Below are 23,015 nucleotides of genomic sequence, written 5' to 3'. Positions count from 1 at the left end.
ATTCGGTCGATCTTTATCGCTATGCTCTGGTTACGGTTTTTATCTACACATAACGGAATCGCGTTGACAGCGCACCGGTTGACGGCCGTGGACACAAGGCACTCGGGCTGTTGTTCGCTACATTCACAACACAACCCAGATCGGAAATATCGGATGCGGTCGACCTGTTGGCATTGCTACCAGCGACATACAAACCAACAAAGGGCAGGCCGTCAGCTGGCCGTCTGCCGACCGCCTGTGCTGCTTGGGTCCATGCAGCTCCAAGGCCTCGCACGTCCGCCTGCACTCCCCCACAAGGGAGGTCGGGCTGCACCACCGCCACCGCTGTGGGACGAACGCAGCTGCTGTGCCATGTTTGGCAACATACCGGTTCAAAGTATACAAGCCAGGAGCACGATCGGTGTTCAGCGAAGGCCGGCGATCCTTGGCAGTTTCCTGCGGTCCACAATGATTTAGACAGTCTCAATACACCTACAACTAAGGATTTCATATGACTATTCATACTGGCTATGGAACCGTCTCCAAGTGGTCTCCAGTTGCCCTCAGTTGTCCCTCCGTGGCCCTCAGCGGTCCCCAGAAATCTCCAAGCAGTCTCCATCCCTTCCCAGTAGTCGCTGTCTCCGTCACTGGTTCCTTGCGGTTTCCTGACGGTTACCAGCACTCCCAACGGTCCCGCCCGTCCCCGTCGGTCCGGTCTGGTCCGGTCCGAGCGGTCCGGTGCAGCGCCCGTCCGTGTCACACGGTCCGCTACTTCCAGCGGTTCATGAGCGGTCCCCGTCCGCCGCCCGGCCGGCCGCCGCGCCGCCCCGCTCAGCTGAGAGACCTTGAGCCGGCCGGGCGGCGCAGCGGGCCCGGGGAGCCGGCGGGCGCTCAATGCCCCCTCCCCACGCGGCCGAGTGGCCACCGGCAGAGCGGCAGCTGCAGGAGGCCGGCCGGCGCCCAGGCAGGTGGGCGACCCTCCCATGCTGTCGTTTTCCGGGATAAGCGGCTGAGTATCTGCAGTTGGAGCACACCTCGCCGTCAGAGCGAAGTCGAGTCGGTCAGCTCAGTTGCGCCGCCGCCGTCACGGCAGGCAAAGCTGGGCCACACATGCGGCCTCCCGGCGGCCGGCCGGCGATCCTAACGCGCAGTCCGTGCGTCTGGCACCTCACATGGTCAGTCCAAGGCCGTCGCGCCACCCGCTCGGCTTTGGTCATCGATGTCTGGAGATCCTACCCCGTCCCCCGGCCCCCAAAACCCGCCCACTGGACAGTGTCACTGGCTCGCCGCTGGACGTCGATGACAGACGGATATGCCGTGTATCTGTCCGATCAGCCACCCGCTGAAGGCTACTGTCCCCCGACCGCAGCGGAAGCTCAAGAATACCGGCCGGATCCAGAGGTATCGGACCGATTCGCAGAGGCTTTCCACCTTGATCGCCGGCGGCTCAAGTGATGGGAGTGATTTCAACTCGGAAGTCGCCGCCCGTGAGCAGGAGAAATGTCCATGGTCAGAGGCGGCGAGCGGGAGTGATTTCATGGGCCGCTCCGGGGCTCCGTGGTAGACAGGCAGATAAATAGGAGCGGCTCCCGCCCGGAAAACCACCGAACGGCGGCTATCAGAGCTAACGACTCAAACTTCTCTCCGAGCACCCGACTTTTCACAGACTACAGACCAGCTGCACTCGGTCTATCCCCCTCCCTACCCCACAGCGGACCGAACTATCCCCATTCACGGCACACCAGAGGCGAACGCTCAACAGGTCTCCTATCATCGACGCGGTTTCCGAGCGCCAGCGGCGGTAACGAGCACGCACGGCCGACCAACTTTTCCGACGGGCCGACGGGAAGGTGGGACGGTCCCCACCGCTCTGATGGGTCGGTGGGACGGCCCCTGAGCCTACACCCGTCGTCTGACGGGTCAGAAGGGCCTGCTGAGTGAGGCAGCATCCAGCACGCAGGCACCAGTCGCCCCGTGTCGGTCCCTATCAAGGCCACACCGTTAGCGGCGGTGGAGGGCGTACGGCGAGGGTCTGTCGGCATAGCTGTGCCACGCCGCCTCTCGGGACAGTTATTTAGCTAGTCAGGACAGTTAGGAGCGACCGAGAGCTGCCCTGCAGTAAGGTGCACGGATTGCAGAGCAGTGCAGCGACTGCAGGGGTGGTCTGTAAGCAGGCTGACCCTGAACGGGCGTCCGGACGGAGCAGGGAGAAGAGGAGATGTGTGGACCGTTCACAGTCGGGGGCGGCGGACCGGGCACACTCAGCTAAACACACTGTCAGTACGGGCTACATACAGCAGCGAGAAAATACACACAGGAAGGGACGCGACGGGGCTTAGAAGGGAGGGAAGCTCGGAACAATCGCAAAGTTCGAGCAGAGGCAATTGTGAACGTTGAGTAGGTACTGCCTACAATTATATAAGAGCGAAACTTAAAAAAAAAAAATAAAGAACCAACGTCAACTGGACGGAGAAACTATAACAATGCCGGAAGCAAAAAGTGCACACCAACAATCAAAGGAGCAAAAAGGGAGACAGAAACAGCGCATAAACAAACAATGCTAAATGCACCTCCAGGAAAGTAGAAAATAGGACGTGAATGTCACTGAACCGCAGGTAGAGCTCCGGTAAGACGGCACTGGTCGGTTATGCCACGGTAATGAAACTGCCCACGAAGCCCTCGAGTTCTAGGATGCTGAGTAGCGCCGAACACAAGTTGTTGCAACTCGCTACACTATCCGTGGACAGGATGCACCGATAAAACTCATCAGGCCACGGCCGGATACCGGCCAAGTACGGCTGGGAACGTCCAGACCACGGCCACAGCCCACGGCGGCCCCGCCGACCGGCAGATAAACAGTCGGCACGGGCGGCGTCAGGCACCGCACCCGGGGGAACAGCACGCCACGGCGCGGGTTCCGCAGAGGCGGCTCCAGGCGGCACACTCGGGGAGTTGAGACAGGCTGGCTGACCAGGGGCGCCTCCAGTGAGGTAACTCTCAGAGGCCGACGGGGGACAAGAGGGGGGGGGGGGACTCACCTGAGAAAGTGCCGCTGTAGACGCCCTTGCCGTGGTGGTGCATGCTCTCAATGATGGCGCCCGGGTGTGGCCGCAGGGGGGCGCTGCCAGAGGCGGAGCCAGCAGACGCCGACGGGGAGGACAGCAGCACGGACGGACCCTCCTGGCGGCAGAGAAAGGGGGAGGTCAAATACGATCACAAGACGGCGGGGACAGCAGAGCCAGCGTGGACACATGACTTATCAACCGACAAAACCTCTTAGAGAGAGGTCCTGATGACGAATAATATCGGAGACACATGTCAGAAAAGACATGTTCCGTGACGCCCACCCATCACCCAGCTTATAAACACTGCGTGTAACGCATCATGTGGTAGGGTCGCATTTGTAGCGTTCCATAAACCCAACTCTGGCCGTCTTGACTCGATGTCAGGCGTCAGCTGTGCAGCTATAGGTATGTGGCAAAGGGGCGACCCCCGGTTGTGGTTCCACTGCAGCGGGGGAACCTCTGGGCCTCCGTCGGTCGGTTGCATGACTGCCCTCAGCTGTGGGCAGCTCACGGAAGTGTCTCCCATTTTCCCCGTCTGAGTCCTACCTCCCCAGCGCGGCGGTGCGGCCGAGGGGGTCGGTTTCACCCCCCCCCCCTGGTCGAGGGCGTCGCGTGGGGTGAGGAGCCGGGTGCGGCAGCGGGGTGCGTGTGGGACGGTGTGCGTGGGGTGTAAGAGGACAGAGCTGCGATGACATCGTCCCGGGTGACGCGCGGCGGGAGGGCGCTCCAAAAAACTCAGCGCTGACTAACTACCACTGTCTGCAGGGGTGACGCTGCCCGTTCATGATACCCGATCACTCCCCTCAGCGCCCCCCCCCCCCCTCCCCAAACCACAGAGCGGCCCGTTCCGACACGTGCGGCCCCCCTCTGTGACGTCACACGCCGACAGGTGACGGCCGGCGGTTCTACCGCCCGCCGCCAGGGGCGCCAGTGTCGCCGATAGGCCGGCCGGCCGTGAGCTCTCCGCGCCGCAGCAGCAGCGGAAGCCCGCCAATAAAACGATTACTGACGGCGCCAATACCGCGCCGCGCCGGCCGCGGGCGCGCCAATACTGCCGCGGTCGCCTGCCGACAGAGAGCGGCCGTCGATAGCGGCTCGGACTCCTCCGACGGGCCATCGGCTGATCGCCAGTCGGACCGACGAGTCGAGGTCAGTTGGCGGCCGGCGCCGGCAGCGAGACGGCGGCGGCGGGCGCCCAGTCAGCTGATCGCGGCACCCGCGGCACGGCGGCGGCCGGTGGGACGGCTGATACCGGTCCCACTGGTACTCAGATACCACCGCTAGTCCGCCGCTGTCCGCTGACCCTGGTTCATAGCACTGATCGCCACAGACAAGCAGCGCTGTGCACTGCTACACAAACGACGCAGCGCGTCAGGGTAAAACCTCACACCACGCCACTCACGACCTCCCTCTGTGTCGAGGGGAGCTCTACCCAACCCCTGCCCACCCCTGAGCACCCTCCCTCTCCAGTACGTGCCCCGAGGCCCGTGCACTAGCGCAGCTCCCCAGTCACGCTCTCTGTGGCTGCCCCGTGCCCGTGCCCGTGCCGGCCGCCCCGTGCCCGTGCCGGCCGCCACCACCTCCGACCGGATGTGTCGGCCCCGTTTCACTCACAAGTCACAACACGCGCTCCACACGGACCGCAGAGCTGAGCGGGCTCGCGGCCCGCCGGTCGGTCGGCCGGTCGGTCTTCCAAATGGTCGGTACTTGGTGGGTCGGTCGTTCATGATGGCGATCGGTTAGTCTGTCGTTAGTTCGTTCGATCGTTCTTCAATTCGCTCGCTCGTTCGTTTTTCGTTCGGTCGGTCGCCCCCCCCCTCCCCACAATTTGTGCTGCTGTGGGCGCCGAACAGCGGCCGGGGCCCTCCACCGCCGGTCGGCAGGAGCGTCCGCTCCCACCAGATTCTCACGACAAATTCTCACAGGCTGGCGCCAGCTCACAGAGGCTCACAAAGGCTCGAACAGGGCAGTCCAATGCATCGGGCAAAGCGGGGAAGAATTAGGACAGGACGTCCTAGAAAAATGAACGATTTTTAATCCAACTGAGTCCGGCAAATTTCAGAAAACACAGATGATTAATTCTCAAAGTTGATACATAACTGTGATCCAACTCCCCACTCGTGTGGGTGCGGCTGGTAGCGCCCCAGGCCTGTCTCACAGTTCTCTGCCCCGGATCCTGCCTCGCCCCCCCCCCCCCCCCGTCTCAGTTACCCCCGTTACCAGGGCACCGGGTGCGATCACATCCGGCCACATGTGCGATCATGTGACGCGGTCACGGGCCGCGGCAGCCTGATCGCCGCGCGCCCGTCTCAGGTGGACCCATTTCTGAGCCAGCTGCCGGCGCCGCCGCGCTCGCTCAGGCCATCCGACGCCCCGCTCCACTGCAATTAGCCAAATTCGACAACAAAAGCGGCGTCGGCCGCTCATTCACGTGTGCCCAACCGAGCCGGCTGGACTAATTGCGGCAATTCTCATTTTTCCGGCGGCAGCGCGTCCCTCTCTCCCTCTCAGGCGGCCGACACGTGAGACGGCAGAGGCGAAGTCAGGATCCGCAGAATTCGTAATCGAGTCACCTGATCGGCGCTATTTATTAGCATGGAGTGGCTTGACCAGTTCTAAATTTGTGAGGTTTCTAGGGATTTACCGCTTTCTCTCAAGTGGACCGGTTTGGCAGCCATCTGTTGAACGCATAATTTATGAATCGTTCGCCTAATGGTCTACTGCCATTGTTCACCGGCAAATCGGGAGCTCTGTCGGTGCGCTCTCCGTCTCAGCGCGGACGGATTCCGCCGGCCCGCCAGTCGGCACGGTCCGCCTGAACGCGCCCCTGCGTGCGGAGCTCTGCGCGGTCCGCCTATCGCGGCCGGCCGGCCAGTGAAACGCCCCGCGCGGCGACCCACTGTAAAAAGCGGCCCGCGGTCGGCCCAGCCAGGTCGGGTGGCTCAGGCCGTCCGGCGCCGTGACACAGGCCGCCGCACGGTCTCACGACAGCGACCGCGACCGACGGCAGAGGAGCTGCCGCCTCGAGTCATCACTACCTCTTCCCCTCGACTGCTAGTGTGAGGCCCTTGGCCGGCTCTCGGTAGCTCCCTTCCCTCGCAGACGCTCGCACTAATGCTCGCCTGTGTGTCGCTATGCGCTGGTCCGACCAGCATTCTTCCCTCCTCTGCGAATTCTCGCTCGCTAAATACCCGTCCGCAGCCACGGGTTTAATCTCTTACGCCAGTGTCCCCCGCACCAAGTCTTTGTAATGGGTGCTCCGGTGTTGGTCTTCCCCACCCCACAGTCATCCGACCCTCCTGAGAGAAGTGCAGTCGTGCACCATTAGTGCTCCGGCAGTGCACGTTTGCTGTCGCAGGTTGCCCGCGTGGACAGGAATTGCCGAGCTGCCCCCGGGGTCACCGCTGTCCGTCGTGACAGTCCCAACCGCGGTCCCGACCGGTCCGACTCCTGAATCACTGGGTAGGGTCGGCAGGGTCTGTAGCGAGCGACTGCTGGGGGAGCCGTGAATCACCTCACCTCCAGCGGGGTCGGAACGGACCGGGGACAGGCCCCCGGCGTACTCCAGGACGGACCAGGGACGGACCAGGGACGGTTCCCGGACCCCGGTCCTCCGGTCCGAGCCGGCTGAATGAACCCGTCTCCTTGGTCCTCAGAGCCGCTGAGGGGTGTAAAACCGTCCGGGCATCGGCTCGAGGTCCCGGCGTGGGGACCCGCCACGTGAAATAATAGCGCGCGCGAGTCGGGTCGACAGACGGCGGGACACGGCGGTGTGGTGTCGCAAGGCCATCATAGCGCTGAGAAAGGCCAGCTGCCAGCGAAGGAAACGGCGATAAGAAGCCAATGCCCAGATGAGGGTTCTCACGAAATTAGGAGCCTATCTTCAATGGCGACGAGCGTGTGAATTAATCTTTGCCTTTTCAGGTTGTGAGTGTAGCGTTTTATACTGCCAACAAGGTGATAGTTTAACCCGCGAGTTGCTGGGGGGGGGGGGGGGGCGTTAAACGCCCCCACTTTTTCGCCGGGCCATAGCATAAAAATGGCGCGCCGCAGGCGCGCCAAATTTTGGGTACCTGTAGGAAATTGATTGAAGTTTATTTTGACAAAGTTTCAAAAAAATCGGTCGGAAAATTTTTGAGATATCGAGGTTTTAGTGACGTCATGATTTCTGAGTTTTCGACCAAAAACGGCATATGTTCAAAAAATCATACAAAATCACAGGATAGACACACAGACATGCCGTAAACGCCATTAGAATGCCAATACCATGAACAATCAAATGGCTATCTTCGATTATTGATTATAGTTCCGCATTTTCCAAAATCTTGAACTGAATCTTGACAATTTCTCGTGACTACTTCACGACCATGATACATGAATTTCTTAAATTGAACTTTTTGAGCCAAACACGTACCCATATGATAAAATGAATGTCACCATCGTGTTCTACGGCCCAAATTACTCATGAAAAATGTTTCATAGGCTGCAAATATCAGTTTTGATTTTCGGGGATATGTGCCTACCCGGTTGACCTGACCTTGACCCTGACCTATGCTTGACTGACCCCTACATGGAACTGACACTCTTGTAGGCCTTATATGATGGATTGTGCACCGTTTTGACAGAGTTTCTGACGAGAGGCGCCCATTGCGAAGTCCTGAAGTCCATGCTACTGAAAGCCCGATTTCAGGTGTTTGACCTGACCTTGACCCGACCTGTGACCTCAAAATTCAACTTTAAAGTACTCATCTGAAGCGTCTCGTCGCGTTCTTTCGTTTGCCGCCTCGTGCGTTTCGCTGCGCCTATTGGTTCTCGAGTTATCGGCTGGGGGCGTTTAACGCCCCCCCCCCCCCCCCAGCAAACGGTGGGTGGCGAAATACCCCAGCAACTGCCGGGTTAAGCCCTTTTCCTTCTTGATTCAATGCAGCCTATGCATCTGGTGTAGCATCCCTCCTCAAGTCCTCAGCCAGCGGCAGGTTCGCCCGCCGGCGGGACCGACTACCTCTGACGGTGCGCGCTCGCTACCCACCTGGTCCTTGGGGTCGGTGCCACCGGTCAGCACCTCCGAGGAGAGCTGTTTGAGGGTGCGCGTCAGGTTTCTGCTGGCCTCGGTCAGCGCCCGGGTGTCCAGCTGGCTGCGCAGACCCGCCGAGCTCTCCTCGTGGCCGCGCGGCCGCTGGTGCGGACACCGGCGCTGGCGGCGCTCCGCTGACGGCGCCGCCGCCGGCTCCGGCTGGGCGGGCAGCGCCGTCCGCGCCGCCGCCGCCGCCTGCGCTGCAGCCGCGGCCGGCGCGGGCGTGGCGGCCGGCGCGGCGGGGGAGGCGGCCGGGGTGCCGGCGGAGGGCGGCCGTCCGGCGGCGGCGGCAGCGGCGCCGGAGGCTGCGCTGGCCGCCCCCGCCGCCGCCGCGGCCGGCCGCAGGTTCCGCCGAGCGGCGACCTGGGCTGGGGAGAGCTGCAGCTGGATCAGCATCATGTGCTCGCCGAGCCGCACCGTCAGGTTCAGCGGCGCCTTGCCCGACAGAAACTCGGTCACCTGTAACGATAAAACACTGGGTCAGCCCAGCCCACAGAGCACACAGCGAGCATACCGACACACACCGCACACACGCGCCAGCGGCCGGCGCGCTGCCGGCGGCGAACAATGGCGCACCGGCGGCGGACGCGGCGCACCGGCGGCCCTGAGCGGCGCGGCGCAAACAGTCCGCCCGGCCGGCCGCCCCTGCAGCCTTGAGCCGGGAAGCGCGCCGCTGCATTCATGAGCTCAGCGCGGCCGGCCGGGCGGTGCGCCGCGCCACAGTACGGCTAGAATCAGCACACAGGCGCACCGCGCGGCAAATAGAAAGCGCCTGCCCGCCGCTTCTGCCGCCCGCCCGCTCACGGACACGCACAGATATTTCGGCCAGCGGAGCGGCGGCGGCGCCCTGGGCCACGAGGATGAGTTGGGCAACAGTCGGCGGACCACCACCGCGGGCTGCAGGCGAGGCACGCGGCGCCTCGGCCGCCGTCCGTCCCTCCTCCGCTCGTCGTCCCATCGAGGTCAGCCGCGGCCAGCACAGGCAGGACGTGATCAGGACCCGAGCGGCGGCAGTCACGGCGTGTCGCGCTCCGTGACGGCACGTGACACGACCCGTGATGCTCCCGTGACGGCCGTGCGGTCTGCGGGTGGCCCCGATAGCTGGACGGAGAGCGTCCAGCCTCGCACACACCACCCGACCGACCGACAGCCGCCGACGGCCGAGCCTGTCGCTGCAGACACCTGTTGCAGAGCTTTCCACAACAAAGGCAGCCGGCCGGCCGGCGGCGACAAGGCGGCATTTCGGCGTGACCCATTTGGAGCTAGGTGTTTATCAGCGCGCAGCAGTGTGTCGTACTGGTCCGAGTAAAAACATACCGGACGCTGAGGTCACACCCCGGGCTTTGTGGGTTCGCCACGTCTGTGCTAGAGCCGGGTAGGTCTGGCTGGCAGGCTAGAGGCGATAACACACGACGCGGGTCGAGGCGAGTCGCACCCAAAGCGAGGTTCACAAAACGTCGTGACATCACAATGGGCTGTTTCTTCCATCAGGTTCCTTGATAGACGTTTTGCCATCTCCCTGTTCTCCCTGTCCCGTGCGGGTTTGCTGAATGGGTAATCTGTACCCTCTGGGCAATGTTGCAACAGGAGGGGCGCAGCATGGCATTCCCCTCCCCCGTCCAAACTGGCGCGAGCCACCGTCGTGTGAGGAGGAACACCCGTAACCAGCTGCAGTACGGGGAACTGTGATATCACAAGTGACGTCAGAACAAGTCCGGCGGCCCGAGCACGCAGTGGGGTACTCGATTCATGGCTATATCAACTCAGCGTGCAATTTTGCAATGGTATGTCTGTTAAGAATTGCCTCGGACACTCTCATATTTCAATTCCATTTTATACACAAATAGCTACCTGTGCTCGAAAAGCAAAATTAGGGCTGCGTAACCTTTTTCATCATCCTGTTTTCCCTCAGAGATGCCACCCCATTGAAAGGTCAAAACAAGCTCTGCCATGACCTTTGCCAGCTTCAAAATAAGCTTCAAAATAAATCGGGAATGATGTTCCGAACTAGGTACAGACTAAACATAGCCGAGGCGTAGATATTTGAGTCCCAATTTTAGAACTCGAAATCAAATTATAACATACGCATTACAAAGTCACAGCTGCTGAGGTTTGGGGTACAGACAGTCGCGCTCGAGTCCCGCCTGCCGGCGCCGTGTAAAGCCCACAGCCGCCGTGCCTGCGCCGTGTATGTAAAGCCCACACCCTGCGCGAGCTTTGGGGCGCGCCGGCCGCCGGTCGGCCGGCGCCGTGCGTCACTGGCGCGCACGGCGCAGCTGCACGAAACAGATGTCCTTCGGAGGCCGCCATGGGCGCGTCACTGGCGCCGCCGGCGCCGCCGGGCCACGTCAGCCACGTCGCGAGCACGGTCGGTACGGCAAAGCACGGCATGAGCACGGCTGGGCAGCCCAAGCAGCTCAACAGCTGAGGAGGACAGCCACAAGAGAGAGGTATGTGGGGTGGTTTAGGAGGCAGAGTTTGGGAGGAGGAAGGGTGACCCAGGAGACAGACGGGCATTGCTTACCTGGCTGGGACTGAGGTTTTCCAGCGCCTGCATTACACTCTGTTCCGGCCGATGACTCTGTAACAGGAGAAAACAGCAGTCAGCAGAGTCCACCGGGAAATGACTGTTCACAGATCAACACATTTCACAGATCACAGACAACAGAGCACATATAGTCACTGACACAGCAGCTGAACAGCAATGTTTGTTCACATAGTAACCAAAACCATGACGCAAGGGCGCACTATTCCGCTGAAATTAGCCATCAGACATCCATGCAAAATGCACCATATTGTGTGTCGATATAAAACATCCATCACACGTTCAGCTTCGGGTCATAACATCGGTGTAAACATAACTACTGCCTGCAGCGCACTGCTGTAAGGCCACACCACACCATCACGTGAGTGGAGCTGCAGCATGTGACTGGCCGCGCGGCAGGGACGCACATGATCCGGACCGCAGCGGCCGAGCGTTTGTTTTTGCTGCGGGTCGGTGCCAGCTTCAACAGCCCAGCAGCGCTGCGAGCGCGCGGCGGAGCGGTCGGACGGCCGGACCGGTAAGGCCACACTGGTGGGCAGGGGATCAGGCCGGTAAACCTAATGCCTTGAGCCCGTCAGATTGTGTTCTTGAGGTCTCGTGACGTGAATACATCGTCCCCGTTCCTACACCCACCCTCCTCTACTCCTGCATACGCAGCCACCCGGTCCAGTTAGTATCAAATGAACTCGACCGTCATATATCTTCATGCATCGTCGACTCGCCCCACCGAGGCCGGCAGGCTTAATTGTAACGTAAGTACCGCCGCTGCCCATCATTAATTCAACAATCGCCACCATTATCTAATAAAACCCCGCATGTGAAGCCGCATCTGACGCGCGTATTGAGCGCCCCCATGGATGCACCCCACCGTGGCGGCGGCGTATTGGACACACTGCTAGTGGTGACTGGAGCTGGTGACTCGGGAGGTGCACGAGTGCATATGATACGGTCGTGCACGGCCCCCCCATGCTCAGTGAGGGGGGGGGGGCAGAGTGGCTACTGTGCACCACTGGAGACGAGGGGCCTGGAACCACGCGAGGGGCGGACCGCGAACGGACGGGGGTCGTTTCACCGCCGCCGTCCCCACTGCCGCCCACACTGCATCGACACTAGTGGTCGGACAATCAACGTCGGCCAATCGGGCGAGCAGCCGCATCAGCGAACGAGCACGCCACGGGTGCCGCCGACGCGCCACGACCGCCGCTGGTGCGCCACGACCGCCACCAGTGCGCCGCTGCCGCCCCACAGCAGCTGCGCGACTGCAGTGCAGCCGACCCGGCCCGACAGAGGATGCAGCCCATAATGGACTCGAGTAATCTGGCCGACAAGGAAAATGGTCCATCCGCTCGCATGACCAACCGCGAAGGAAGCGACGCCTCCGGCGGCACTTGCCTGCGTCGGATGTGCAACATTTGTATTTAACATTCCAGGGCCGGCCATAGGCGCGGGAGCCGGGGGGGGGGGCAGTGGGGGCAACTTGCCCCCCCCCCCCCAACTCTGGGGCCGTGGGGGCGGTGCCCCCACAGCTTTGAGACGGAATACCACACTTTTTTTGCAAATGTTTTCTTTTTTGTTGAAAAAGCCGAGGGGTGAAAAATAAGTGGCCTAAAACCGGTGAGAAAACTAGATTTGGGGGTACCCTAGGTTAATCTCTATTATGGTGTGCCCCCCCCCCCCCAGTTGGAAAGTAGTTCCCGCGCCCCTGGGGCCGGCCGCCCGGTAGGCGCAGAGGGTGGTACATGGGATGAGTCACTTCTTTCTCTCTTACGTTCGTGGCTGCTTAGTCACCACATAAGCCTTTCTCTATTGCTACCTCTGTGTTCACTCCACATAGTTAGGACAGACAGAGCAATGCCAGTCAGCCGAAACGTTTTTTTTTTTTCAGAAACAGGCGAACACGCCTTGAGAAGACACACACTTTGTCACCTTGTGAGTCGATATCACTTCACAAAACTCCGCGCTACAGCGTCATCAGCGCCCACACCTGCGAACGACCGCTGCGCCCCCAGCCAGCGCCGCCGACACGGCAGCCGGCATGTATTGTAGGTGTAGCGAAATATGGATAATCGATACCAGAGGCCGGGTGACGGTGACGGCAGGCGTGTCAGAGCCGGTGGCAGAGCTGGCGGCGCGCGGTGGGCGGCGGCGGGGGCGGGTGACAGCCGATATATGTCGCAGTCTACGCCCTCTGGTCAAATGCGTTCCGAGCCTGGTTTCGTCCGTGTCTCTGATGGTTTCGTGGATCTGACTTCTAGCCTGGTGTTCAGTCTTCCGTTCAGTCTCTACCTGTTGTTCTGCTCTGTCCGTCGGTCTATGATCTTTGGTCTATTGGACTCCCAGTCCACCGGTCTCAGTCTCCATTGGTTATTTGGTCTTCATCTGCCTGTCCATCCGCAGTGATTTCTCTCCTGGTACTGCACCAACAAACACTCTCAGCTCAGTCAGACGACAGGCTGGTCGCAGCTCTCAGACAGTCAGCGAGGCAAAGGGAGAGAGCTCCGCCAGCGCGGCGCCGCCAGAGCGACCATTGTTGGCACACCTGCACCTGCACGGCCGCCGACATTTCGATCGCCCACCGACCCAGATCCATCCGGGCGTGCACGAGCTCCGAGCGGCAGCGCGGGCGGCGGCGGGGGCGGCGCCTGACGTGACCTGACGCCCGCGGGCGGCGGCGGCGGCGGGGGCGGGGGCGGCGGATCAGCTGACACCGCCCGGCCGGGGTGGACCAAACAAAGGCGTCCGGAGTGGAACAATAGTGGGTGGGCGGCTGGGCATGCCGTGCCGAAACTGAGCCTCCAGTGGACAGACATCGCCGGGCCGTCTGTCTGCCATCTCACACGAACCGTGAGCCTGGACTGCCAAACCACGCGCTTCAGATATTCCGGAGCCGGCCTCGAGCACAGGCGGTTAACTATGAACCCACAGAGCTGTGTATGACGCAGTTTACCAGGGGGCTGGCTGAGGCCCATGGGCTGTTTGGACTGCCGTCACGTTGCACGGGGCTAGGCCGGGTTTACCTCAGCGGTCACGCGGAATAAACGTGCACGGAGGCTGGTAGAGCACGGCTGCATATCGGATCAGAGCACGGCCAAACTTCTGCACAACTACCGGTGGCTCGATACGGAGTACTGACTGGACAATCGATGACTATCGAAGTTATTTCCGAATAGTTGGCGGCCCGCCAACAGCGCAATGCCCCTGACATTGAGATCCAACTACATTCAACCAAATCTGACCAAAGTGCCCCTTCACAAACTGACCAAACCGATGCCGTATACGATACGATACGTGAAATGCGACCTTGAGGGCAGCCCTGAACTACATAACTCAGCACACCTCTTTGTTGCCGTTTGTGACATTGACACCCGCTGAGCACGAAAACGACGTCATCGCGAGCCACGTCAAAGCTCGGCAGATCAATGAGGGCACAACAAAGCGCCGGCGGGGCTCGGGGAGCGGCCAAAAATCAATGCGCGCCCCGGCCGAACTGTTGCGGTGGCCGGTGTATCGGCCGGCTGTTTGCCTGCGCAGGGGGACGACACTAATCCATAGTCGGCGACCGGCGCGTCCCCCGGCTCCCCGCGGGTCGCGGCGGCGCTCAGAGTCGCGCGCGACGGCCCGTCGGAGGCGGCGACACCCTATCCACCGGCGCAGCGGCGGGCGCGCGTCGCCGGCAACGAAAATCAATGTACGCGGTCCGAGCGGGATCCCACCCGGGCCCGGTCCCAACGACGAAATGGTACACCGCCACGGAGCTAGTTATCTGAACGGAGCGGTGCGTTACAAACATTGAGATAATGAAGACAGATTGACCTAGCTTTGACGAGTGACCTTTGCATTGATGAATATCGAAACACGTGTGCTCGAGTTGGAGCTGAAAATACAACTCTCACGTATACAAATCCCGAACAACTCCTCCTCTGCACCAGCATCCGTCCATGTCTCGTTGAGTGACCGAGACAGCGTCACGCAGTGCCCCGGCCGAGCGACGGGGACCGGCAGTCGACGGAGGGAGCCTGTTTCAGGCAGCTCGAGTCTCGATCAGATGATCGGGCAGGGTTCAGCGTCCGCCGGAGTCAATTCCCCCGCCGCGCCGGAGAGCTCTAAATGGAATCCTGGAGATGGCGATCAGGATCAGTACCGGTTCGCAGTCTGAGGCTCGCCTCAGCAACTCGGCCGGGCTGAGGCGAACTTCCCAGGCATGGGAGGATTGCAATAGCCAAACCTCGGGTCCACCACGACTCGTGTTGGCAGTTAAGTTTGGGCACGACACGGATAGACCACATGACTGCGGGTCGAGCTCCCGGTCACGGCTGGGAGTAGGAGAGGCAGCGCAGCGGAGGCGACTGTATTGACCCGACCCAGCGCCACCTGCGGACGATCGGTGACAGACACACCGGTAATGGACCCCGGCCGACGACAGAGCAGATGGTCCGGGATGGTCCGTGGTGGTCCCCCGGGCAGTTCTTGCGCATGGGCTAATATCCCGGATGGTCCGGTTTGGTTTGTGGAGGGCCCGGACGGCTCCGATACCCACTGGTTTCTGATAGGACTGGGAAGAATGTCACGTCCCTCCAACTCCGGCATGGACTCCGACCAAAACGTCCCGGCTCTCCCACTGAAGGTCCGGTACTTCAGTCATGCTGTGGGCTCCGGTTAAAATACCTACTCCTCGTCAGGATAGATTGATGTACGGTCATAGGCTAGACCAGCATCGGGCTGCGACATACAGTTAGTTAGCCGGGTTGGCTGCCACACCGAGCAGAGAAAAGTCCTGTCAGAGCTATGACCCGGGTAAGTAAGAAAAGCTGGCAGCCGATTTAGCTCTTTTTAGTGTCAGCACTTCATCGGTGCACGAAACACTGACGTCATCGACAAAGCCTTCCAGGACGGAGCGGTGTCATCCTAGGGGGAGGGTTCTGAGCTCAGAATGGATGAAAGTTCCAAAGAACAGCGAAGTGCGGCTAGCCGCACATCAGGCATTACACCAAAGAACTCGACAATATATCGCAGGTCGTCCCGCGTTAGTTCAATCATATCTGGCTATCCTTATACATGCCACTCCTGTCGAATGCGTGAGAGTTCCGATACGGTTACTCTTTCAGTAAATAAGTCCGCCACCATCGGCCCCGGTTTCACGAGCCTCACACCCGTCCCCTACCTCTCCCAGGTGAGGTTGGCTGACGGGCGGGAGGTGGCCCGGTGCCGGTGGCCCGGTGCCGGCGGCTCGACCGGCCGACTGGCCGACCGGCTCCGGCCGCCAATGTAATCATTACCGGCCATCTGTGGCCGGCGCCGCGTCACACAGGATCAATGCTGGCCCTGGCGCCCGTCCGGACCGGCGCCGACCGGGAAAAATGGCCACAGAACTGACTGACGGGCCAGGCAGCCAGACACAGGCTGACGAGAAGGGTGAGGTATTACTCAGAGGTGCCCAGACGGGGGAACTCTCAGGTAGCCCGCCGAGCCGCAGTAACTGACCCGTACCTATATCCACCACTGGCCTCACGAGTCAGAAACAGGCGGCGGACCTAACGTGCAGTACCATGGCACCTCGATGTCCCATTGTGGACGCTCGCGAGCCTTCCAAGCATGCATTACACTAGATTATAGCCCCCGCCCACCGCCGTCCAAGTCGTAATGTATCTATTATGTCGTGCGCCTATTCGTTTGAAGCGGCTAGCAGCTGTAATGTGCACCATGAGGAGCGGCCCCAAGGGACAACTTAGATCGGTGTAAAACCATAAATGTCGTAAAATAGCTCACACGGTGCCATAAATTGAAAAAGCTCTGCCTAATAATGCAATGCAATTACAAACATAAAGCTTCAATATCAGTAAATAGGAGGTTACACAGCTAAAGAGAGGCATTGTATAGCAGTTCCCTGCCCGGCATAAGTCAGTCGAAACCTCTAGCTCGTGCTGGGGAGATATCAGCGCCGGAATTCGAGAACGATTCTATTGATGGCCGGCGGACAATCACAGCTAGTGATTCGGCTCCGGGAGGATCAGAAAAACAGGCCATAGCTCACTTGCCCCCGCCGCCGCCCCCGCGCTCAGATTCCGCTGAGCGATCGGCCGCCGTGTTTTCGTCGTGGCGTCGGCGCGTCGGCGGCGACGGCGGCGCCCGGGGCTATTTTCTGCAGCCGGCCCGGTCGCGCGCCGCGAGCGGTCGGCGCCGGGCGACGGGCCGCCCACCGCCACCGTCACCGCCGCCGCCCGGTGTCCACTCTCCGCGACAGTCGGTGACAAAACGGCCCGCTCTAATTGACTTGATTCGTATGCTAACGGGCTACGGCTGACCGAAGCCGGACCCGAAACGTACCGAGAAAGTAGTCCGTCCGTCCACTGAGCGGGATTCAGCTCTCGGCCGATCAGAGGGCCGCCATCCCGGCGCAGCGCCGATCGTGACCGTCTGGTGGCGAGCGGCGGTCCAGTTCGGCCGGCGGCCCGCACACCGGTCACGAGGCGACCGCAGGAGGGCTGCTCTCCCACGGAGGTAGCCGCCGCCGCCGGACCGTCGCCGCCGCGCCGCTCTAGGCACGTGAGCACGCCCGAACGATAACAAACCGGCGGCGGAGGCGGCGCCGGCGCGGGAACGGTGCCAGCGCGGGCGCCGCCGGCGGGCCGCGCCTGGCGACGGCTCCCAGCCGGCCAGGTGACGCTTCAGCCGCCCCGCCGGCGATACTTGCAGAGTCTGCCCCCGCGCACCCCTCCGTGACCGGCCGTGACCGCACAGGCTCAGCCGGAGGGTGATCCGGTGTCCAACGGAAACCGGACCCGTCATGTGACCGTCGCAGCGCGCGGCCCAGCCCTGGGCTGCTCGGTAAGGGACGGACGGCGCAGTGGTGAAACTGAACAGGGAGCGCTGTACGACGAGCAACAATGCAGACGCCGTGTCGTGCGCCAGTCGCCAGACCCGACCGTCCGTCCCTTCATCCACCCCTCCCTGCGTTTGTTCGCCTACCAGTTTCGCAGAACAGCCGGCCGCAGCACAGTTACACAGGCGACAGCGACCACGAGGTGTTGCGAAACCGCGCAGCCTCGCCGCGGCCGACGCCGACACGCAGCCCGAAAACTGGTCCGCCGATAGCGCACGCCGCACGGCACGGCGCGCGAACCTGCCCCGCTTCCGGAGGTGCGGGTAATCCTTCTCGTGCGAACGGCCATCACCGCGGCCGTGAGACGGTCTCGAACTCAGAACTGGGGCGGCCACCAGTTGTAGTGCAGCGAACTGGTATCGATTGCTCGGCTTGCAAATTTATGTGAGATATGGGAGCTCAGTGCCAGGCTCCTAGCTTTTGGAATTTACCTTTGTTGCCGGCGAACGTCTTTTTCACCACGTAGTTTTGAGAAAAAAAAACGGAACGAAGCGTTGTAAGTACCGATATCTGCTCACGTGCATTCAATACGCAATGCTAGTAAAGATTAACAGGTAAGTACAGAGGACCCAGTCGAACAGTGACCTCGACTTTGAGCTGATCCCGTGCCGGGCCAACGTCAGAGCTCGTGACGGCGCCTCCTCCCGTCCCTCCCCGCTCCGCCGCCGTCTCCCAGCAGCAGCGCCTCTGGCGGGCGGCGGGAGAGGCGGTGTGGCGGGCGGCGGCCCGTCACCGCCGACCGGCCGCCGGCCGCGCGGTCCGAGCGCCGCCCCCGCCCCCGCCGACTGGCCACGTGCCCGTGTAACAAGTGGCGACTGCGCGCCGCGCGCTCGGTGGCGTGCCGCCGGAGCTTGCAGCTGGCGGTGGCGGTCGCCGGTCAGCGGGGCACGTGACGGCCGCCGCCGCCGCGGCAGGCGTCACGAGACCAGTAGGTAACCGCGGCGCCCAGTGGAGGCAGTGAGCCAAACGGGCACCCTGACCAACGCCTGTCCCGACCGAGAGAGCGCTTCGACCAAGGCCAGCGTCACCCATCCCCACACATCAATCTTACCGACCAGCTTACCCACCAGACCATCAACCCACCACCTCCTCTCTCTGTCTTGCACATCAACTCAGCTCCTGCCACCTCCCCAGCTCCGAGCCAGCTCCACCTCTCCCAGCTACCCTCTGCGGGGTTCCGCCGCTCCGGGGGAGAGCCCTATGCGTGCATCGACCCTCGGCGCGCCGCCGCCGCCGTCGGCAGTGGCGTCGGTCGCGAAGCCCCGTGCGGACGGTTTCCAATCGGCGGTGAGTGGGCGGCGGACTGTCGGCGTCTGCGCTCCTGCCGTCGGCACCGTCCGACCGAAAACAGGGGACCGGCCGGCGGCGCTCAATACACCGCCGCGGGCCGGGAGACAGCCGGCAGGGAGACGAGTATGAGAGACAACGGACAGGGAGACCGAGAGATCACCGTCAGAGAGGCGACCCGCCGCAGAGACGACCGACTCGAGAGACAGCCAACCGATGGACGTTCTACTTCTAACAAACTGTAGCGTGACGCAAGGATGAATGTGAGCCGTATAAGTGTGAGTCAGCTTCAGCGTCGAGCTGTGAACCGGTGACCCAGCGTTGGTCATAGCCGCCGGCATCTGATGCCGGCAGGGCCGAGTTACACCCTGCAAGTAGCTGGGCCGGGCATGACGTATGGGAGCATGATTGGCTGGTTATGATGTGAGATATATGACGTATGACAGCGCGATTGGTTGGTGATGATGTGAGATGTGTGTCTGCGAGCTGTGGATGTGCCAGGAGGGGGATTGTGAGTTTAGTTGGCTGGAAGGTGTAGAGGAGAGCAGAATAGATCTTCTTCTTGTGCTGGACGGTGACTTTTAAGTCAGTACGACAAGCTATTTCGGCCTTCTCGACTAAGTGTTGTGATTATGTCTGACGTAGAAGAGGGCAGTGGTGCACCGGTAGCTGGTACCAATACCATGGAACCAGAGTTTCCTGCGCCTGCATTCGATCTGCGGGCAATACCGGAGTTCGACGGCAGCGGTGACGTCGTCAGATGGCTGGAGCAGGCGACACAGCTGTGTGCCCTGCGTCGTGTGTCACTGGCCGCTGTCATACCCACACGCCTGAGGGACCAGGCGTACGAGGTGTGGGCCACCCTCTCCTCCACCGAGCAGCGGGATGCTGCAATCGTCCGCCAAAAACTGCATCGTGCATTTGCATTGGGACCCGACGCGGCTATGTATGAGCTGTATCACCGACGTCTACAACCGGGCGAGTCTGTGGATGCCTACCTGGGATCAGTCAAGCGGCTGATATCCCTCATAGGTTCAGTGTCCAACGAAGTGATGACGACGCACTTCCTGCAAGGTCTGCCGCCGGAGGTGCGGCTAACAGTACGTAACAGTGCTGGAGATGAAACTCTCTCCTTGGAGCGAGCCGTCGCCGTCGCTAGGTCAACGTTGGCGATGGCGGCCAGGGAGAGAGCGACTGCATCGGTGGCTGTCGTCCAGCCGCCGCCATCATATGTACAGCAGCAGCGGGGAGCCAGAGGGACGGGTCGCCGTCCACCACTGCGGTGTTGGACCTGTAACCAGGTAGGCCACATCGCCCGGCTCTGCCCAAACGGGCACGGCGACGGCGCTACATCAGCGCCACGGGCTCCGCCGTCGCCAGCTGCCGCAGTGACCCAAGAGCCCCCATCATCGACATCAATGTAAATGGGCGCAAGTGCCGAGCACTCGTCGACACAGGGTGCAGCGAGACAGTGGTGTGGAAGGGCGTGGTGTCCTGCTGGGAGCGGAGTGACGCCAGCTTGGTCGCTGTCAACGACAGCCCGGTGCTGTGCTGTGGGCGGGCTGTGGTCAGCCTTGGAGTGCGCGGGGCGACAGTGAGTGTGCGGGCGGTCGTCGTACCGGCCCGGTTGCTGGGCGTAGACGTGTTGCTGGGCATGACCGGCATTGACGCCCTGCAGGGCGTGAGTGTAAGTGGAGGATCCGTTCGCTTCGGGAGCGTCAACCCAGTTGCGAGCGTCGACACGGCTGCTGTGGTGCAGCGTGAGGCCCCGCCGGAGCGGGAGGTGTGTCGAGCGGTCGACACGGCTGCTGTGGTGCAGCGTGAGGCCCCGCCGGAGCGGGAGGTGTGTCGAGCGGTTGACACGGCTGCTGTGGTGCAGCGTGAGGTCCCGCCGGAGCGGGAGGTGTGTCGAGCGGTCGACACGGCTACTGTGGTGCAGCGTGAGGCCCCGTCGGAGCGGGAGGTGTGTCGTGCGGTCGACACGGCTGCTGTGGTGCAGCGTGAGGTCCCGCCGGAGCGGGAGGTGTGTCGAGCGGTCGACACGGAGCCGGAGCTAAGGATTGACGAGACTGACTTCACGGCTGTGTTCGATGATGTGTGGACAGTCCGTTGGAAATGGGCCGGTGGCGTGGCTCCGCCCCCGCTTGGAAACTCGATAGCTCAGTACGGTGTGCCGAGTTGTGCGCGTGAAAAATTCGATGCAGAGCTGGCGCTGTGGATTAGTGAGGGCTGGCTGCGCGAATACGATGAGACGATGTACGGTCCCGCACAGGGATTGATCCCGTTGATGGTGGTTACTCAGGCAGCGAAGGACAAGGTGCGGCCGGTGTTAGATTATCGGGAACTCAATCAACACCTGACACGTCACACAGCCGACGCTGACGTCTGCGTGGAAGAGCTGCGAAGGTGGCGACGTCACGGACGCCGGGTCGCTGTCCTGGATCTGAAGAAAGCTTTTCTTCAGCTTCGTGTGGACCCGGCCCTGTGGCCGTACCAGACAGTCATCGTGCAAGGGCGGCGGTACTGCCTGACCAGGGTCGGCTTTGGGCTCAGTATCGCGCCTCTGATCATGAAGGCTGTGGTCAGGAAGGTGCTCGCACAGAGCCCCGGGTTGGCAGAGGCAGTGCTGCCTTACGCCGATGATCTGCTGGTCAACGAAGCGGTGGTCTCGGCTGATGAGGTTGCCGAGCACTTCGCTCGATTCGGGCTCACATGCAAGCCGCCGGAGCGGGTCGCGACCGGTGCACGTATGCTGGGCCTTCGTGTCGCCGAGAGCGACGGGCCGGCACTCCAGTGGAGTAGGGACGGGGAGTCACCAACGCAGGCTCCACCCGTGCTAACGCGGCGATCTGTCTTCGCGTGGGCCGGCCAGCTGACATCTCATGTGCCGGTCGCAGGCTGGCTGCGGCCGGCCGCTGCATGGATGAAGCGGACTGCCAACCGCCTCAGCCCGGACTGGGACACTCCGATCGTCAGCGAGGAACTACAACGTGAGGTGGATGAGGTGTCACGGCGGTTTCGAGCATGTGACCCGGCACGCGGCCAGTGGTGTGTGACAGGGACGAGCGTCGTGGTGTGGACCGACGCCAGCTCCATCGCCCGCGGTGTCGTGCTCACTGACCCTGACACGGGCGCCATCATCGAGGATGCGTCCTGGCTGCGTGCCGAATCGGAGAGGGACGTGCACATCAATATCTCAGAACTGGATGCCGCTCTCAACGGTGTCAACCTGGCGGTAGCATGGGGCTTCCGTCGCCTGACGCTCCGGACAGACTCGGTGACGGTGCACCGCTGGCTGAGTGACGCGCTGTCGGGTAAGGCAAGGCTGCGAACCAAGGCGCAGTCCGAAATGCTTATCCGACGGCGCGTGGCTGTTTTCCGTCAGCTCGTCATCGAGTACGAACTGGAGGTCACTATCGAGCTGGTCGCGTCAGCGGTCAACCGTGCTGATGAGGTGACGCGGGTGCCCAACGCCTGGCTGCAGACTGCCGACCAGCCAACCACTGATTCGTCCAAAGCACAACCGGTGGCTGTCGCTGCCATCACAAGTGCCTCAGCGAGTGACATCCGCACCATCCACGAAAACATCGGTCACCAAGGAGTGAGGAGAACGTTGTGGTACGCCCGACGTGAGCTGGGGGTGAGGCGGGTGTCAAAACCAGCTGTGCGAGACGTGGTCAGACGATGCCAGACGTGTGCCTCGATTGACCCGGCGCCGGAGCGCTGGCCCGGTGGGTCACTCGGAACAGAACGCACGTGGGATCGCCTGGCCATGGATGTCACCCACGTGCACGGCCACCCATACCTGACGCTGGTGGACTGCGGGCCGTCGAGGTACGCCATATGGCGACGGCTTCGCCGGGCAGGAGCTCTGGAGATTGTGAGTGAGCTGGAGAACGTGTTTCTAGAGCGTGGAGCCCCGGCGGAAATACTCACGGACAATGCGACAGAGTTCCGTGGCCGGGTCATGTTAGCGTTCGCGGCTCGCTGGGACGTATCCATCCGGTTCCGCGCTGCCTACGAGCCCGGCGGGAACGGCATCGTCGAGCGCCATCATCGTACCATCAAAGTGATGGTGGCCCGGCAGTCCTGCTCCGTTGCTGAAGCAGTCCATCGATACAACGTGACACCGAAGGATGGCAGTGACCCGGCCACAGCTCCAATCAACGGGGTGCTTCGACACCC

The 23,015-nt window shown here is 61.8% G+C and overlaps 1 protein-coding gene across 1 annotated transcript in view; it reads right to left on the bottom strand.

The window, feature by feature from the left end:
* The window catches only part of LOC122367766 (midnolin homolog), a 53,995-nt gene that overhangs the window by 18,201 nt on the left and 12,779 nt on the right, over positions 1-23,015 (bottom strand). Inside the window, exons 3-5 of the mRNA XM_043341147.1 lie at positions 10,643-10,699; positions 8,074-8,577; positions 3,018-3,159 (exon numbers count right to left, since the gene is read on the bottom strand). Coding sequence (XP_043197082.1) covers positions 3,018-3,159; positions 8,074-8,577; positions 10,643-10,699 — 703 coding nt within the window. The remainder of the gene's footprint in view (positions 1-3,017; positions 3,160-8,073; positions 8,578-10,642; positions 10,700-23,015) is intronic.

This window comes from Amphibalanus amphitrite, unplaced genomic scaffold (assembly GCF_019059575.1).
Source record: "Amphibalanus amphitrite isolate SeventyFive unplaced genomic scaffold, NRLGWU_Aamphi_draft 000895F_arrow, whole genome shotgun sequence".
NCBI lineage: Eukaryota > Metazoa > Arthropoda > Thecostraca > Balanomorpha > Balanidae > Amphibalanus > Amphibalanus amphitrite.
The sequence above is the reverse complement of the archived record's forward strand: the minus strand, read 5'-3'. Positions and strand labels throughout refer to the sequence as shown.